This window comes from Petaurus breviceps, unplaced genomic scaffold (genome assembly GCF_028583685.1).
Source record: "Petaurus breviceps papuanus isolate PSGF00001 unplaced genomic scaffold, PetGlider_PUasm1.0 129, whole genome shotgun sequence".
Lineage (NCBI taxonomy): Eukaryota > Metazoa > Chordata > Mammalia > Diprotodontia > Petauridae > Petaurus > Petaurus breviceps.
The window spans coordinates 1,024,423-1,043,466 of record NW_027185665.1 but is presented as its reverse complement, the minus strand read 5'-3'; the positions used below and the strand labels follow the sequence as shown (position 1 = coordinate 1,043,466).

The 19,044-nt window shown below is 38.2% G+C and overlaps 1 protein-coding gene across 1 annotated transcript in view; it reads left to right on the top strand.

The window, feature by feature from the left end:
- LOC138172711 (threonine--tRNA ligase 1, cytoplasmic) overlaps nt 1-19,044 on the top strand; it is a 57,579-nt gene that overhangs the window by 10,278 nt on the left and 28,257 nt on the right. Inside the window, exons 3-5 of the mRNA XM_069102475.1 lie at nt 9,686-9,876; nt 15,867-15,990; nt 18,728-18,849. Coding sequence (XP_068958576.1) covers nt 9,686-9,876; nt 15,867-15,990; nt 18,728-18,849 — 437 coding nt within the window. The remainder of the gene's footprint in view (nt 1-9,685; nt 9,877-15,866; nt 15,991-18,727; nt 18,850-19,044) is intronic.

Below are 19,044 nucleotides of genomic sequence, written 5' to 3'. Positions count from 1 at the left end.
TATACCCTCATATATAGACATATATATTTCTATTCCCTTTCAACTACTAAGAAAAGTTTCATAAGTTGCAATTATTGTTATTCCATGTAGGAATGTTAATAGTTCAACTTTGATAAATTCCTTATGATTTCTTTTCCCTGTTTACCTTCTCATGCTTCTCTTGCTTCTTGTATCTGAATGTCAAATTTTCTATTCAACTCTGGTTTTTTCAGCAAGAATGCTTGAAAGTCCTCTATTCCACGGAATGACCATATTTTCCCCTGAAGCATTCTACTCAGTTTTGCTGGGTAGGTGACTCTTGGTTTTAATCCCAGCTCCTCTCTCCTCCAGAATATCATATTCCAAGCCCTTCCATCCCTCAGTGTAGAAGCTGCCAGATCCTGAATTCGGCTTTTTAAGGCATTCTTCTCATTGCCTTTTTGAGCCTCTTTTGCCATTTGAATTAGTCTGTTTTTTAAGCTATGATTTTCCTCAGTCAGGCTGTTGACTGTCATTTTGTAATTTTCTTGCATTGTTCTCATTTCTCTTCCCAATTTTTCCTCCACTTCTCTTATCTGCTTCTTAAGGTCCTCTATGGCCTGTAACCAGTTCGTATTTTCCTTTGAAGCTTTTGGTGCAGGAGTTTTGACTTCACTGTCTTCCTCCTGTTCCATGCTTTGATCCTTTTCGTCCCCAAAATAGAAGTCTAATTTTGGATTCTTCTGTTTGTTTTGCTTCCTTTGTCTAGTCTTGTTGCCACTCAGTTAGTTGACATTTGGGCTTTTGGCTACAGTAGGACTCTGCCACCAGACAGCGGAGTTTCTGTCCCAAACTCTGGTGTTTTCTCAGCTGCTGGAGTTATTAGTTGGGTGCCCTCTCTGAAGCCTCCACATGTTCTGGCAATCTGGTCACACACCCCAGGACCTCCACCCTAGACTGCAGTCCATATCCAAGCAGGTTAAAGCAAGAGCGATTACTCCTCAGCCTGGTTGCTTGGACCCCCTACACTCCGCGGGCCAGTACCTGAAGCTGCTACTTGTCCCCAAACTGACCTCTCACTTTATCCTTTGCATCTGTGTGTTGATAAATCTGGAAATGGTCAAAGCTGCTGCTGACCTGAAGTCCCTCCAACTGGCGACTGGTCAGGCCTGCCCAAGGGCTAAAACCTCTAATGGAGCTGGGCTAGGCTCCCAGAACCCTGAGCTTGTGCATTTCTGCCAGCCTGCTGAGCTTGACTCCGCCCAAAAGGAGGCATTTCTTTCTTAATGGGAGTGAGGCTAGAACTAGTGTTAATAATATCTGAAAAAGAAAAGAGGGTCATTGAAAATTAAAAACAGGTCAAGAAGGCGGAGTAGAAGCAGATCCCCACTCCATATAAAAGGGGACTCTAAATAAACTTTGGAGCTATAGAACCAACAAAATGACACAGAGAAGCTGACCTCCCAAGGCGGGCCTCCAGGAATCGAGGCAGGTCTGAGGGAATCACCCAGTGCAGAGCTGAGGCTTTAGCCCCAGGCCAGGCCTGACCAGCCACAAGCCAGAGGGACTCCACATCACCAGCAGCTGTGGCCATTTCCAGACTCATTGACACATAGATGCGAAGGACAAAGTGAGAAGTCAGTGCAGTGTGGACTTTGGGACCCAGCAGTTGGGAGTGGGTCAGCTTTTGCCCCCCAGGGCAAGAAGCAGGTGAGAGGCTGCACTGGCTCCACCTTGCAGCTTCACCTCCTGGCCTGCAGTGTGTAGGGGGGACCAAGCACCAGTCTGAGGGGTAATCGCTCTTGCTTTAACCTGGAGGAAAAATTGGGAAGAGAAATGAGAATGATGAAAGAAAATTATGAACCGAGACTCAACAGCCTGATTGAGGAAAATCATACCTTAAAAAACAGACTGACTCAATTGGCAAAAGAGGCTCAAAAAGGCAATGAGGAGAGGAATGCTTTGAAAAGCCCAATATGTCAAAAGGAAAAAGAATCTCAAAAGCTCAATAAGGAGAATCGTTCCCTCAGATTTAGATTGGAGCAAAGGGAACCTAGTGACTTTAAGAGAAATCAAGATGATGTTAAACAGATCCAAACAAATGAAAGAATAGAAGGCAATGTGAAATATCTCATGGGAAAAACCACTGACCTGGAAAATAGATCCAGGAGACATAATTTAAAAATTATTTGACTACTTGAAAGCCATGATCAGGGAAAGAACCTAGAAATCATCCTCCTAGAAATTCTGAAGGAAAACTGCCCTGATGTTTTAGAACCAAAAGGTAAAATAGAGGTTGGAAGAATCCTGATCACCTCCTGAAAAAGATCCCACAAAGAAAACTTATAGCCAGGTTCTGGAATTCCCAGATCAAGGAGAGAATGTTACGAGCAGCCAGGAAGAAACGATTTGAATATTGTGGAAACACAATCAGGATAACCCAGGATCTGGCAGCTTCTACACTGAGGGACTAAGGGCTTGGAATATGATATTCCAGAGGGCAAAGCAGCTGCGATTCACCAAGAATCAGCTACCTGGCAAAACTGAGTATCATGTTTCAGGGGAAAATATGGTCATTCAGTGGAATAGAGGACTTTCAAGCATTCTTAATGAAAAACCCAGAGCTGAATGGAAAATTTGACATCCAGATACAAGAAGCAAGAGAAGCTTGAGAAGGTCAACAGGGAAAAGAAATCATAAGGAACTTATCGAAGTTGAACTATTAACATTCCTACATGGAAAAACAATAGTTGTAACTTGTGAAACTTTTCTCAGTATGAAAACCGTTGAAGGGAATAGAAATATGTGTGTGTGTGTGTGTGTGTGTGTCTATATCAGAGGGTATAAGGGCATATGAATACATCTGTGAATGTGTGTATATATGCTTACAAGTATTCCTAGAGGGTATAGGACCAATTTAATAGGAAGGGATGATACTTAAAAGGGGAAATTAAGAGGTGTGAGAGGACTATAATGAGAGGAGATGGAGAGAGACAGAATGGGATAAACTCTCATAAAGAAGAGGCAAGGGAAAAGGGTTACAATGGAGGGGGAGAATAGGAAGGCAAAAGGGAATGGGTCAACCTTATTGTCACTGAATTTGGCTCAGGGAGGCAATGAAATTCACATTAAATAGGGTATCTCACCCTCCAGGAGAGTAAGGGGGAAGGGGATGAGAGGGGGGCTGATGGAAGGGAGGGCAGGCTGGCGGGGAGGGAAGTCAGATCACCTATTTTTGAAAAGGGAGGGGATCAAAGTAGAGAATAGAACAAGTGGGAGGTGGGACAGGAGGGAGGGAAATATAGTCAGTCTTCTACAATATATCTACTATGTTAATGTTTTGCATAAGCTACACATGTACAATCTATACTGAACTGCTTATCTTCCCAGTAAGGGTGGGGGACAAGGGAGGAAGGGAATGAATCTGGAATTCAAAATTTTAAAATCAAATGTTTAAAATTATATATACATATATACTATTATTAATACTATTTTACATGCAATTGGGAAATAAGATATACAGGCACTGGGGCATAGAGATCCACCGTGCCCTACTGGAAAAGTCTGGGGGTATGGGAGAAGATATGGGTGAGAGCAGATTGGAGGAGGGGATATCCTGTGGGACTGCTATTCTTGGGTGGTGGGTAAGGGGAAAATGGGGAGAAAATTTGTAACTCAAAATCTGGCGGAAATGAATGCTGTAAATCAGAAGTTAATAAAGCATTTGAAAAATGAAAAAAAAGGAATTAAAAACAAATATGAAAACAAGTGTTTCACAGGGAGACATATCCAGGTAGGGCAGCTTTAGAACTATTTTTTTAAGGAAGTGTGGAATAGAGATTTACAGCTTCATGCATTGTCCTCATTTTCTAATCTTTGCATGTGGAAATTTGTTAAATGGTTTTTGTGAAGCATTGAATAACAAAAAAAAATATATTAAAATAAGAAACAGGAAAAAAATTGTATACTAAGAGGATTTTATGTCCAAAAAGGTTAGAAACTGGTTCTAGGGCCCATTTACTGAAGATTCCAGAAATAACAATATAGGTCATAAGTTTATATGAAAAAGAAAAGGAGCTTTAAAGGAACCCAGTTTTCTTAATCCTCTAGGCTGATTTAGACTAGAGATTACTTTGAAAATTATTTTGATCTAAGCGGTACCTTTTGTGATTTCTCATAACCTAAGAGTGGACACTGGTACTGTGGAAGGACAAATTGCTCTGGAATCTAAGGGCCTGGTCTCAGAGGCCAGCTCTGTGTGACCATAGGAAAGACATTTAATTTCCGTTGGTCTGTTTCATCATCTGTAAAAAGAGGCAGTTGAAGTAGTTGACCTCCTCAGTCCCTTCTAGCTCGAAAATCCATAATCTTTCTCCCATCCCTGAGACTCAGATTTCATTGGACTTAGACTCACAGAACCAACCCACACTTAAACTCATCTCTGGTTGTAGTGTGATGGGGTAATTAGCTAACCTTCTACCCTTCTGTTCTGTTTGATGTTGACTGCCTGTGAGTAATGTTACATTTCCTGTTTTAGTCATTCTGGGCTTTTTACCAGAAGTCAATACAAAATTTCCAGTGGATTACAGCAGATCAGAGGAACCAATTTTTTTAGCTATATGTTAGAACAGGTTTCACTAGCTTTTTATAGAGCTGTCTCTACCAGTAATTTGGCTGATTAATTTATTAATGCCTTAGTTTACTTCCTCCAACTCCTCCCTCTCAGCAAAGAACTGTGCCTCCTCTTTTACTAAGAATATAGAGGCTATCCGTTGTGAAGTTTCTCTCTTTCTCTACCTCAAAAGACCTAAAATAATAAAACTCCCATATAATTATTCTCCATTCTGTTCTTTTTGCTCCTTTATTTGACAAAGAGCAGGTCCTTCCTACCAAAATCAGTCCTTCTATTTTCACCATTTCCAGTTCACTTTTTTGCCATCCTGTCTTATCTAAGTCTTTCTTGATATTTCTTCCCTTCACTTGATAGTACCATCTCCTCAGCCTGTCACTGTATCTGTCCTACCTTTCATACCCAAATCTTTAGAAGAAACTGTCCATAGTCAATGAAAGAAGGTTGGGGCTAAGTTTTTGAGCGGGGAAGTGATAGTCAAATCTGTGCCTTAGATTATTTTAGCAGTTCTCTAAAGTATGAGAAATTATGGATCCTGTCAGTATTTTCCAAGAATTTATGTTCTTCCTTACCTCTGCAGCATAAAGGGCAATCACCCTCATGGTGGTTATTTTATTAGTGTTCATCTGCCTGGCAAGGTGAGATAGCCAAGTGTTATCTATTTCATGAGATCTCATGGCCAGTGAATTAACTTGCTGATGATGAGCCCCTCTATGCTTAATGAGGCTGGTCTTCTGACCCTAGATGTATTCTGTCATTGGGCCTGTGCTATCCCATTTGGCAGTGAGACACATGACTAGGAGTTTTGTTGAGACACTATTTTTGTCCAAAGATTGTTTTCTTAGGGACAGGTCAGGTGCACTTTTCAAATTAAAGTTTTTAATTTGTGTAGATTTTACATAATATTATTTTGTATAGCATTGTTGAATATGTGTAATGTCAATAGGCATATTTGAATCATTCTTAATATAAGTAATGTCTTTAAAAGCCATTTGGAAACAGAAACTTAGGGGAAATTGTAACAATTCTCTAATCAGTTACACAGCTGTTGTTCACATTACTTGTAAGTGAAATTACATGCTGAAAGTCGACATTGTTTTAGATGAACGATAATACATAAATAATTGTAATTTAAGTCAAGTCAGTTTGAATGTTACTGCTGCCTGATTATGGTTTCTTTGAATTGTGACACGTGTTCATTACAGCAGTGACTTTGGCAACTGATAAAAGTCATTTTCTTAAGCTGCCTTTTTTTTTTCTTTTTGAACTTTTGAGTATCTTTGTGGACGTTTTGTCCAAAATATATTGGGGCAAGCAAGGGTCCTGGCAGAAAGAGGAGGAAGTCTTAAGCAGAAGAGCTCAAGGTAGATATGAGTGTTGGATTTGTTAAGATCCCTGACTCTGGAGTTGGAGGAGCTTGGCTCAAATCCTTTGCTGAAACTCGGTTCCCCCTTTTCCTGTGGCCAGATAAACTCAGACTCTTGAGCTTGTTTGCTTTTTGGAGGGCAATTGGAGTTAACTGACTTGACCAAGGTCACTCAGCTAGTTTTTGTGTTAAAGTCTGAGGCCAGATTTGAACTCAAGTCCTCCGGACTCCAGGGCCGCTGCTCTATTCACTACACCACCTAGCTGCCCCACAGGTTCCTCCTCTATAAAATAAGGACTCATTGGGCTTTGAAGTTCCACATCAGTGTTCCTAGAAGGTTGGGAGAGGTCAGCAAGAAAGGGAAAAGGAAGTGAGTTGTGGCTGTCAAGATACTAGCTATGTAAATATTGGGCTTCACCAGCCATTTACCACAGCAATTTTTCAAGTAAGCTATAGCAGGAATGATGAAGGTGTTGAGAATTCACTTTCAGCAAGGGGGCTGGCAAGAAGAATTTTGCACTGACTTGCATTGAATATGCAATGTTAATGTTTCTGCCATTGCCAAGTAATTGTTGTGATAGGAAACCATGTTAATATTATCTCTATTGTGTTATAGTTTCATTTATTTTTTTAAACATTTCCCAGTTACATTTTAATTTCATTCGGCCTGTTGACTATGAGTTTGACACCTGCCCTTGAGGGTAGCTACGGTGGAAGCCATAAGAAGAAGAGCAGTAGAGACCTCCAAAAGCTCATGGGAGGAAAATTTAAGAAGAGTCATCAATGAGGCACATGTCCCTATAAGAAAGGGGTAAAAAGCAAGCTAAGCTACAGATTCTGATACAGGGAGACAAATTTCACTTCATAATGTGGAATGAGACCCATACTTTGAATATTGCTCTGTAACTGAAAGAAGAAACTCTATGTACAAAAATATTTCTAGCAGATCTTTTCATGGTTGTCCAAAATTAAAAACAAATGGTGTTCTTTATGGGAAAATGGCTAAACAGATTATGATGTGTGAGTGTGATGGAATATTATTGTGCCATAAGAATGATGAAATAACCAATTTCAGAGGAATCTGAGAGGACCTTACGGAAGGATGCACAGTAAAGTGAGCAGAACTATGAGAACAGTCTTTAAAATTATAACAGTATAGAGAAGGAAAAAAATTTAGAAATCTTTACAGATTGATATTGATAAATCACACATCAAAAAGAATGAAAATGATACACACCACTCACTTCTGACAGAGGTGATGAATTTTATATATCTCTTTTTTTTTGCTCAGTGGCAGCACTAATAGTGTGAGGATTGGATAAATCAGAGGGGAACAAAAGTATTTGAAAAAGAATTATAATTAACAGTGTCATTAAAGAGAAAGTGTCATTTTGAGAAACTTTGCACCAAAAACAAGCTCACGCAATACTTTAATGTTATTATTGTCATAATTTTAAATATCTATGCATGCTGGATTATATTATGTTTAAGTTTTTATATGTTAATAAAATTGTAACTTTATTTTTTTTCAAATGCTTTATTAACTTCTGATTTACATCATTCATTTCCGCCAGATTTTGAGTTACAAATTTTCTCCCCATTTTTCCCCTACCCACTGCCCCAAAAGAGCAGTCCCACAGGATATCCCCTCTTCCAATCTGCTCTCTCCCATATTTTTTCCCATACCCCTTTCAACTTTTCCAGTAGGGCATAGTGGATCTCTGTCCTCAGCGGGAGGTTAGCTTCTCTGTGTCATTTTGTGGGTTCTGCAGCTCCAAAGTTTGTTTAGAGTCCCCTTTTTGCAATGATTGGGGAAGGTGGAAGCTGGAGTAGCAGGGAGGTCCTGCTTCTATTCCACCATCTTGGTTCCACCCCCCCTAAAATTGTAACTTTAAAAACCAATCAAATTATTCTCTGTAGATAGTTGAATTATTTCAGATGCTCTTCACCAGCTTTGTTTCCTTTGTCATTTCCTCATCTTCCTCATACAGTATGTGATGGACTGTGGTATCAGTCCAGACGTGGTGGCTCTGATATCAATGATGGAAAGAATTTGTTTGTTGTAGCTTCAAATTCCTTTTTTTCTTCAGATTTCATGTGAATATCATAAGAGATATGATTTCTTTCTTGTAATGCATCTACTTGTTGGTCGAATAACAGTGATTTTATATTTAACATACATACAGCTATAAATATTTGCAAATCATCCAAAACTGTTGTAGTCACTATGGAAATAGAAATTTTTTAGTACATCGATTTTTTTTTTCACTAACTACTAGTACCCAGTGCCGTTGTACTCATTGTTCTCTGGGTTGCTATGACCAAAGAATACATCCTGGAGTGATGATGAATCTTTTCATATAGGTATATGTGATTGGCCCTTGGAAAGCAGACAGCTGATGCCAAAACTCTGGTCCTTTCCAGCCTGGCATGGACTGCCAAAGCTTGTGTCCAGGGCTGCGGAAGTGATCCTGGTTTTCCCCTTTACCCACCTGTCTGACTGCTCCTTCTCAACCTGCTTCGCAGAATCTTCATTCAGATCATACCTGTCATTAGTGGATGCCCCCCAGGACTCTGTCCTGCATCCTCTTCTTCCTCTATAATCTTTCTCTTGGTGAGCTCTTCAGCTGCTGTAGATGGCAGTGATCATCTATGTATTGATGATTCTGAAATCTACTTATTCATCACTAACCTCTCAGTTGACCTGCAGTCTAGGCATCTCCACCTGCCTATTGCACATCTTAAACTGGTTGTCCCACAGACATTCTAAACTCAGCATTTTCAAAAATGAGCTCAGTATCTTTCTCCAAAAAAAAAAAAAAGCTTCATCCTCTTCCTAATTAGCTTCCCTCTTATTAGATACCACCATCCCCCCAGGCATGTGATCTAGGTCTCATCCTTAATTCCTTGCTTTGACCACTCCTGTGCTCTGCCCCTACCAAATCCAATTGGCTGCTGAGGTGTGTCAGTTTCCATCACTACCCCTGTACAGGCCCTCATCACCTGCTGGTGTGTCTGCCCACCTCAAATCTCTCCTCACTCTAACTTAGACTCCATTTGTGAGAGAGAGTGACCTTATTGAAGCCCAGGTCTGGCTACGTCACTCTCCCTAAACTTCAGTGGCTCCCCATCAACTCCAGGATCAAATGTAAAATTCTCTGGCTTTTAAATGTTATTACCTTCCCGCTCCCCACTCCCTTCACCCCCGTTCCTTATATACACTTTTCTACTCCATCTTCTGCCTGAGCATTTTCACTTGCTATGTTCCATTCCTGGAATACTCTTTCCTAATTTCTGCCTCTCGGCTTCCTTCAAATCCCAGTTAAAATCCCACCTTTCGCAGGAAACCTTTCCTGATCCCACTTAATGCTAGTGCCTTCCTTCTTGATTATTTCTGGTTTTTCTTGCATATAATTTATACATAGTTGTTTTCATGTTGGTCACCACCATTAGACTGTGAGTTCCTTAAGCTCAAGGACTGTTCATCTTAGCATAGTACCTGGCATTTTAGGTGCTTAATAAATGACTGACTTGGTCATCAGTCCTCATGTAGAACATTATGTTCAGTTGTACGAATGATGAGCATTTATTAATTATTAATTTTCTCAGGGCTCAGATATTTCAAAGAGGTCATCTAATCCATCTCATTCTCCTGCCTTTCAGATAAGACCATCTAAAGGTGATGGTATGGTTACCCTTCCTTTATTTTTCTCATCTTATTTGTATTGCAGTTGAATCCTTGGCCTGAATATATCAACAAACGTCTTGAGATGTATAATAAACTTAAAGCGGAACATGATGCCATTATGTTACAGAAAGCTTCAAAAGATAGTCAGCCAATTAAAGTCACCTTACCTGATGGTAAACAGTTGGATGCTGAATCCTGGAAGACAACTCCATACCAAGTGGCTTGTGGAATTAGGTATGCAACACATTAGGTTTTGTATTCTTTTATACTGAAATTAAGTTGCCTAATATAGTTTTAGATTTTCTTCACTCATTGGGGTTAAAATCTATAGCTTATTATTGCTTTATGGATTTAAGAGAAAATTTACTTTGAAAAAAGAAATTTATAATTTTAGCCCCTTTAAAAGATATTTTTGTTTACTTAGTCTAATTTTGACCAGAAACAAGTGTCGCATAGTTAGGAAGATTTATCTGTTATTTTGTTTAATGTCAAAAGAAAATAGAAAGGAACACCCAGGTATTTACAAGTAAGTTATTCTTACATCTTTAAAGATTTAGCTACACTTAAGATTTGGTAGATCCATTAGGTTTGGAAGTAGGTCTTTAAATCATTATGTTTGTGATAGGTATAAGACTATTTTGGAACACTGCAAAAAAGTACAGGGATGGGAGTAGAAACAGGACCTCCGTGCGGCTCTGGCTCTCACCACCTCCAATCCATGTAAAAGGAGACTCTGAACAAACTTTGGAGCTAAAGAATGCACAAAATGACACAAAGAAGCCAACCTCCTTCTGAGGACAGGCTGGCAGGAATTAGCCAGCTCAGGGTTCTGGGAGCCAAGCCAAGCTCCATGCAAGGTTTTAGCCTCAGGGTGGGCCTGACCAGCCATTGGCTGGAGGGACTTCAGATCACCAGCAGCTGTGGCGATCACATAGATGCTAAGGACAAAGTGAGAGGTCAGTGCAGTGAGGACTTTGGGACCCAGTAGTTGGGAGTGCATAGGCTTTTGCCCCCAGGGCGAGAAGCCGCAGAGGGCTCTGACACAGCTGCCACCATGTGGCACCTTCAGCTCCTGTCTTCCAGAGTATAGGGTGTCCAAGCAACCAGTCTGAGGGGCAATCGCTCTTGCTTTAACCTGCTTGGATCTGGATTGTGGTCTAGGGTGGAAATCCTGGAGTGTGGGACCAGCTTGCCAGAGCATGTGGAGGCTTCAGAGAGGGTACCCAACTAATACCTCCGACAGCTGAGAAAACCCTAGTGTTTGGGACGGAAGCTTGCCTGTCTGGTGGCAGAGCCCTACAGTAGCAAAAAGCCCAAAAGTCATGTAATTGAGTGGCAACATGACCGGGCAAAGGAAGCAAAACAAACAGAAGAATCCAACATTAGACTCCTATTTGGGGGACAAAAAGGAGCAAAGCATGGAACAGGAGGAAGACAGTGAAGTCAGAACTTCTGCACCAAAAGCTTCAAAGGAAAATACAAGCAGGTTACAGGCCACAGAGGACCTTAAGAAGCAAATAAGAGAAGTGGAGGAAAAATTGGGAAGAAAAATGAGAACAATGCAAGAAAATTACTAAATGAGAGTCAACACCCTGACTGAGGAAAATAATACCTTAAAAAACAGACTAACTCAAATGGCAAAAGACAGTGAGGAGAATGCCTTAAAAAGCCAAATTTGCCAGATGGAAAAAGAATCTCAAAAGCTCACTGAGGAGAATCATTGCTTCAGAATTAGATTGGAGCAAATGGAAGCTAATGACTCTATGAGAAATCAAGATGCTGTTAAACAGATCAAAACAAATGAAAAAATAGAAGGCAATGTGAAATATCATTGGAAAAACCACTGACCTGGAAAATAGGTCCCAGGAGTGTTCATTTAAAAATTATTGGACTACCTGAAAGCCATGATCAGGGAAAGAACCTAGAAATCATCCTCCAAGAAATGCTCAAGAAAAACTGCCCTGATGATGAACCAGAAGGCAAAATAGAGGTTGAAAGAATCCACCGATCACTTTCTGAAAAAAAGATCCCCAAAAGAAAACTCCTAGGAATATTATAGCCAGGTTCTGGAATTCCCAGATCAAGGAGAGGATATTTCAAGCAGCCAGGAAGAAACAATTTGAATATTGTGAAAACACCATCAGGATAACTAAGGATCTGGCAGCTTCTATACTGAGGGACTGAAGGGCTTGGAATATGATATTCCGGAGGTCAGTGGAGCTGGGATTAAAACCCAGAATCCCCTACCCAGCAAAACTGAGTATCATGTTTCAGAGGAAAATATGGTCATTCAGTGGAATAGAGAACTTTCAAGCATTGTTGCTGAAAAACCAAAGTTGAATAGAAAATTAGACATTCAGATACAAGAAGCAAGGGAAGCATGGTAAACAGGGAAAAGAAATAATAAGCCACTTATCAAAGTTGAACTCTTAACATTCCTGCATGGAAAAATGATAATTGTAACTGATGAAACTTCTCAGTATGAAAATAGTTGAAGGGAATAGAAATAGATATATGTCTATATCGGAACAGGCGTATGAATACTTATGTGAGTGTGTGTATATATGTATACAGGTGTACATAGATAGAGGGGACAGGAACAATTTAATAGGAAGGGATGATAGTTAAAAGGTGCAATTAAGAGGTGTGAGGAGATGGGGAGAGATAGAATGGGGCAAACTATCTTATATAGAAGAGGCAAGGGGAAAGGGTTACAATGGAGGGGAAGAATAGGAAGGCAAAAGGGAATGGGTCAACCTTATTCTCATTGAATTTTGCAATACACACTAAATAGGGTATTTCACCCTACAGGAGAGTAAGGGGGAAAGGGATAAGAAGGGGATATGATGGAAGGGAGGGCAGGTGGGGGGGAGGGAAGTTGGAAGCACCCACTTTTGAAAAGGGACAGGATCAAAGTAGAGAATAGAACAAGGCGGGGGAGGTAGGATGGGAGGGAGGGAAATAGTCTTTTACAGTATATCTACTATAGTAATGTTTGGCATTAGCTACACATGTACAACCTATATTGAACTGCTTATCTTCCCAGTAAGGGTGGGTTACAAAGGAGGAGAGAAATGATTCTGGAATTCAAAGTTTAAAATCAAATGTTTAAAAATATATATAGGGGCGGCTAGGTGGTGCACTGGCCCTGCAGTCAGGAGGACCTGAGTTTAAAATCAGACACTTAACATAAAAACTAGCCGTGTGACCTTGGGCAAGTCATTTAGCCCCAATTGCCCTTCCCTCTCCCCTCCAAAAAGCAAAATATATATACACATACACATATACTATTATTAATACTATTTTACATGTAATTGGGAAATTAGATACACAGGCACTGGGGGCATAGAGATCCACCATGCCCTACTGGAAAAGTCTAAGGGGGTATGGGAGAAGATATGGGTGAGAGCAGATTGGAGGAGGGGATATCCTGTGGGACTGCTTTTGGGGCGCTGGGTAGGGGAAAACAGGGAGAAAATCTGTAACTCAAAATCTGGCAGAAATGAATGATGTAAATCAGAAGTTAATAAAGCATTTGAAAAATAAAAAAGTACAGGGATGGGGGGAACAGGAAAAAGCTGATAAAGCAATTTTTGTTTCAAAGGTACAGAATTTTGTGGTTAGAAAACACCTACTCATCTAATATAGTCAGTTCTGCTGTATAATAACTTGTTTTGAAAATAAGAAATTGTTCCAACACTTTATATGTTAAGGAACAATTTGAGCATAGTACAGATTTCAAATTTGCCTATGTGTGATTTTATCTGAGAAACACTGGGTGAGTACAGAAAACTGCACCCAGCTGGTCCAGCCCTGAAGGAGTACACAAAATGTACACACTTCAGCCATCTCTCAGCTACCTCAGTTCACCATGTGAGTTATCTTACTTAGTTGTGTTTTGCTATTCTTTTGTAGCTGTAAACTTTTCTTTATTAAAAAACACTCCAGGCATGCCTAAACATCATAGTTTGAAAACAGCAAGCAATGCATACAAAAAGAAAACTTTTAAGTATTAAGGGGAAGCTTGAAATAACAAAAGTGTTTTGAAAGAAACAAGAGAAGATATGATGTCTTCTAAGCAGCAGGCATAAAGGAATCCATGTTGTGGCCTGTCAGAGACAAGGCTGGGAAAATCAAAAAAATTTACATGGCTAGTAGTATGTAGTATTGTGGCCTTTGTCCTGTTTTCCACATAAGCTCTGTGATGTTTATTGAGCAGTTTTGCATAGTGTTGCAATTTTTAGGAATGCAAATGTCATAGCAGAACTGACTATACACTACATCCTTGTTTTATGGGTTGGGAATTCAGGTTCAGAAAGACCTACCCTAAGCCACAGAGCAAATTGGTGACAGGGCCAGAGCTGTATAGCTCAAGTCTCATTTCCTACTCCAGTTCTGTTCTTGGGAAACCATGTTGGCTTCCATAGTGTTTTTGATGTTGAGGATTAAAGAAGAGTTGAATGTCTGTTTGAGAGACCTGCTTAAATTCAAATTGAAGTGATTATAAATCTACAGATTTGGTTGGTCATCTGAAGAGCTTCTTATCATTTCATAAAAACCAGAAGAGGCTTTCCTTGTTGCTCTACCAGTCTCCTAATTTTATGGTCCCTGTGAAAAAGCATTATGCTAAATGTGACAGGATCATCAGGAATAATAGTCTGGATGTGGAAAAATAGAAGACCTTTTTGAGGGAGAATAAATGAGACTCATAAGATTGAAAAGCTGAGTGAGGCCAGATTGTAGAAGTCTCTGAAGACTAAGCCAGATAATCCTGTATAAGTTAATGTTAGCATCATAATAACTCATATAGAGAAGGCATGAAATAAGCTGAGACATAACACTGATGATCTTGTCAGGAATGCCTTGTTGAAACCTCCTTTCTTCCTATCAGTGTTTTTCTGGTCTCTCAGGATCAAATTCTCCATTCCAGGCTGAAGTTAACCTCTTCCTTCTTTCAGTTTTTAGAATAATTAGCAACACCTCATTTGCATTGAGATAAGGTACAGTTTCTCATTTTCCTGCCCTATGAAGGCCAAGGTTATGATGCTAAATGAACAAAGTCTTTGAATTATATGTCTACAGCACATTGAATTTGGCCCTTCATCACCTACTGCCTTGTTACCTTTTTTTTTTTTGTATTATGCTGAAATGTTATCACTAGTATTATGTTCTACATTGTAAGCTCTTAAGGGTGATGCATTTTCCTGAAGTGCCTTGCAAATAGTGCTTAATGAACACTGGTATCGATTTGATTGACTAAAAAAAAACTTTAAAATAAGATAAATCAGTGCTTTGAAGCTACTGTAGCTAAGCCTTATACACAGAAAAAGTATTAGCTTTCAAATGTTCTTTATCCAAACCTTGATGACACTAATGAAGCATCTTTTTACACTGTATAATTATGAACACAGGCCAGGCCAGAGTTCATACAAGTTTTATAAGCTTTGTTTCACTTAATAAAAATAACGATCTGTCTCATTGTCTTTTGAAAACAAGATATCCTTCCAAATTGTCTGAATAACAAAGCATTGAACAATTTTTGTTTACTGTAACTTTCGGTAAAAGTTATGGGAATGTTGTTTATTGTACCTTCAAAAAGAATTTTTTTGTGCATAATTAAAATAAATATTCTTATAATCATCATTTGGGGTTTTTCTCTGTTTTCCTAGGAGAACAAATACATAGTTTTAAAAGTCACAGGATGGGGCGGCTAGGTGACACTTAACACAAAAACTAGTCAAAAATCTAGTCAGACACTTAACATAAAAACTAGTGACCTTGGGCAAGTCACTTAACCCCAATTGCCCTACCTTCCCCCTCCAAAAAGCAAAAAATAAAAATTAAAAAGTCACAGGATAACATTTAAACATCTTTAAAACACTTGTTACTGGGTGGGGCCTGTCATTCAGAATTAATTTCTTTTTGATAAACTAATTTTATGTAGCAATAGGTTAATTAACACACAACTTCTCATATAGAACTGAATTTTCAGGTTAAATGAGGATCTCAAAATTTTAGAGTTGGAAAGAGCTAAAGTTCATCCAGTATTTATTGAGCTATCCTTTATTGGGTTTTTTTTTTCCATTTTATTTCTCTGATTTTGTTACTATTTTGGATTTTTAGTTTTCTCAATATTTCCATCAAAAATTAAATATTGAACTAAAAAGAATCTGCTCCACAGTTTGGCATTTCACATGAATTGTCATCATTATTGTTATTTTTAGTCAAGGTCTAGCTGATAACACAGTAATCGCCAAAGTAAATAACGTCGTATGGGATCTAGATCGCCCTTTGGAGGAAGACTGCACCCTGGAGCTTCTTAAATTTGAGGACGAAGAAGCTCAAGCAGTAAGTTTTTAGTTGTTACATTGTTGTTTTTTAATATTGACATTTGTGCTTATTGTCTTTTTTCCCATTCATTTTTAAATGCTTGCCAAAGCAGAGTTCTATAAATCAGTAGCTAAAGCTTATAAAGCTAATTTCAAAATTTTATGTACTGAATTTAACACTAAATCCCGATCTTTTAAGTTTTATCACAAAATTTGCCCTGGGGGGTAGAGAGAGCTAGATTCTTTTTTTAACATAATCATGAATTGGTGCAAAGTAAAACAAAGCCAGAAAAACAATATGCACAATTATGGCAACTGTGAAAATAGAAAGTTCAACAACTACAGAATGGTTGAAACTGAATATTGAAAAAAAAGAATAAGCTTGGCCCCAGAGAAGAGATGAGAAGTTATTTCCTCTATTTCTTTGTGGATGATAAGGGTCCAAAGGAACAAATGTTTAATCTTCAACATAAGACTGATAATAAGATCAAATTTTTTTCATTATGTTGATGAGTTTTACTGATTTTTTTATTTCACTTTCCCTTTTGGAATGAAACAAAACAAAACTTTGTTTTAAAAGAGGGCTCTCTGGGAAACTGGGAAGGTTGGGGCATATAGGGAGAAATCCATGAAATGTAAAGATGTCAATAAAAATTATTTAAAAAGTAATCAATAATATGCTACAACACATTTTCCCCTATTACTTCTTGTGCCCTGTCTCTTTTTTTTCAAGATATGTAAATCAACATTTTAATTTGAATATCACCCAAGGGAATATTTTTCAGGGTTTTTGATCTGTATGAATGTATAGCTGTTCTACATCCTTGTTTGGATTTATGACAACCAATTTCTTGTTTATTTGCTTTTTCTCTCAATGGAAAAACTATGTCAGTAATAAGAATTTGCTTAAATGTTTTTAGTTTATTGAACTACTACAGATTAAGATTTTTTCCAAAATAACTTTCATTATGTCATTCTTAAAACAGAAGTATGTCTCCTGCATTTTTTCTTGTGATTCTCTATTTCATAAAGACAGTTTAGTTTTTTAAATTTATTATCATGACTACAAATGTAAATTTTAAAACAAGCATCCCTTAAACTAATAATCAAACGAAGTATAGAGTAATATGAAAATCTCAAAATTTGGACTGACTGCTTGTATCTTCATTAGATAAAGAAGAGGAAAGACAATCAACCTTATGTCATAATTTTAATTGTTTAAAGTTGCCAGTAGGAGCAAAACCATTGTGTCACTTTGTTACCTTCACACTCCATCTCTGTGCTTCTAAAGCTCTGCTACATATCTTTGGCATGTTTTTCCTTCTTCATATAGTTGCAGTCCCATGTATATGCTGCTTCTGGTTCCTGTCTCAGTTTGCATTTTATATGTCTTTTCATTATTTACCTATGTACTTCAGATTTGTCACTTTTTATGGCACTACAGTATTCTGGTGTCAGTCTTCAAGATAAGACTCATTTTAGTGCCTTGTGTTAAGATTAAAAGAGCTTTCAATATGTTTGTAAGATGGGGTTTTTTTCCACATATGCTGTCCTACCAGTGGGAATTGCTTGAGCCTAAGGGCCTGATCACTTTTCTGAAACTTGCTGTTTGTCAGATTGCTTTTCAGAAAGCTTTCAGTATTTTAAAGATCCATGAAGAAAAAGCAATAAAATAGAGTGAGACAGTAAAATTTGAAAATTTGAATGACTTGCTCAGTGTCTTTAAAACAAACTAGAACTTTGAATTTTAATTCTATAACTCATTGTAGAATTTCTAATCACAACAGATTCAAACGTTCAAACTATAAAGGTTTACATTTGTTCAAGGAACAGATATTGCCTATAAAATATCAGTTAATGGACAGATATCTGCTTTCAGAATGCAGTTATTTGGGAGTTGCAACTTAATTTTTGGTTACTATATTTTATAATAATGCAGAGCGAGTTAACATTTGTAGCATTGAGCTATTTTCATATAGAATATGACTAGTCACTAATTTTAAAAAGGTAGAATCCAACCTTTTTATTGACATTGAAAATAAATCAAGTAGCAATTAGTCTTACCTAGTTATATAAAGTTATCTAAATTAAGACAGTGCAGAAAGATTCTGCTGACTGTATATGAATGTGAAAGTTGCTTTTCTGACCACTCTTTGTATCTGTTATACAGATCAATCTTTTTTTCATTCTGTGCCATTTTTGTCCATGGTCTTTCTTGACCCTTATAGAGACTATGCCAAATGTTCTAGAGGAATATTCTTTTCTCTGAATTTTATGATGTCGTAGATTCCAGTGCAATACTGGCTGTTCATCTGTTATCTCTTGCTTTTTTTTTGGAAGGAGAAACGCAGGGCAATTGGGGTTAAGTGACTTGTCCAAGGTCACACGACTAGTCCCGATTTGAACTCAGGTCCTCCTGACTCCAGGATCGGTGTTCTTTCATTGCGCCACCTAGCCACCCCTTTGTTACATGATCAGTGCACCTCCTTTTCTAATCACACATGTCCTTGATGATGATATCCTTACAACAGCTCTTTGTGTAATTCATCTGAGTTAAAATGCTAAAGCCTACTTAAAACCACAACATAGCTTATGATTCCCATGATTGAACTATAGTTTGTATGATTTTTAAGCTTAGAATAACTGCTGTATTTTAAAATAACAGTCATAGTGGCCAATTTTTTTCTTTATTTTGTAGAATGTATTATAATGTACCCCTGAGACTCATACTACCATGTTTATCTTTCATTTTTCAGGTATACTGGCACTCAAGCGCTCATATAATGGGTGAAGCCATGGAGAGAGTCTATGGTGGATGCTTGTGCTATGGTCCACCAATAGAAAATGGCTTTTATTATGACATGTACCTTGAGAATGGGTAAGTTCAATTAAATTCTGATTATGTGAGTATATAAATTTAAAGGCTTCATATCTTGAGACGTAATTAAGTGATGAGGCAGATTTTTTTCCCTGTGTTTTGCTTATAGAATAAGTTTGGTTAATGTAATGCCAAGCAAAGGCAACTTCCCAAGGTTCAAAATACCAGAATAGGTGCTCTCCATTTTATTCAGTG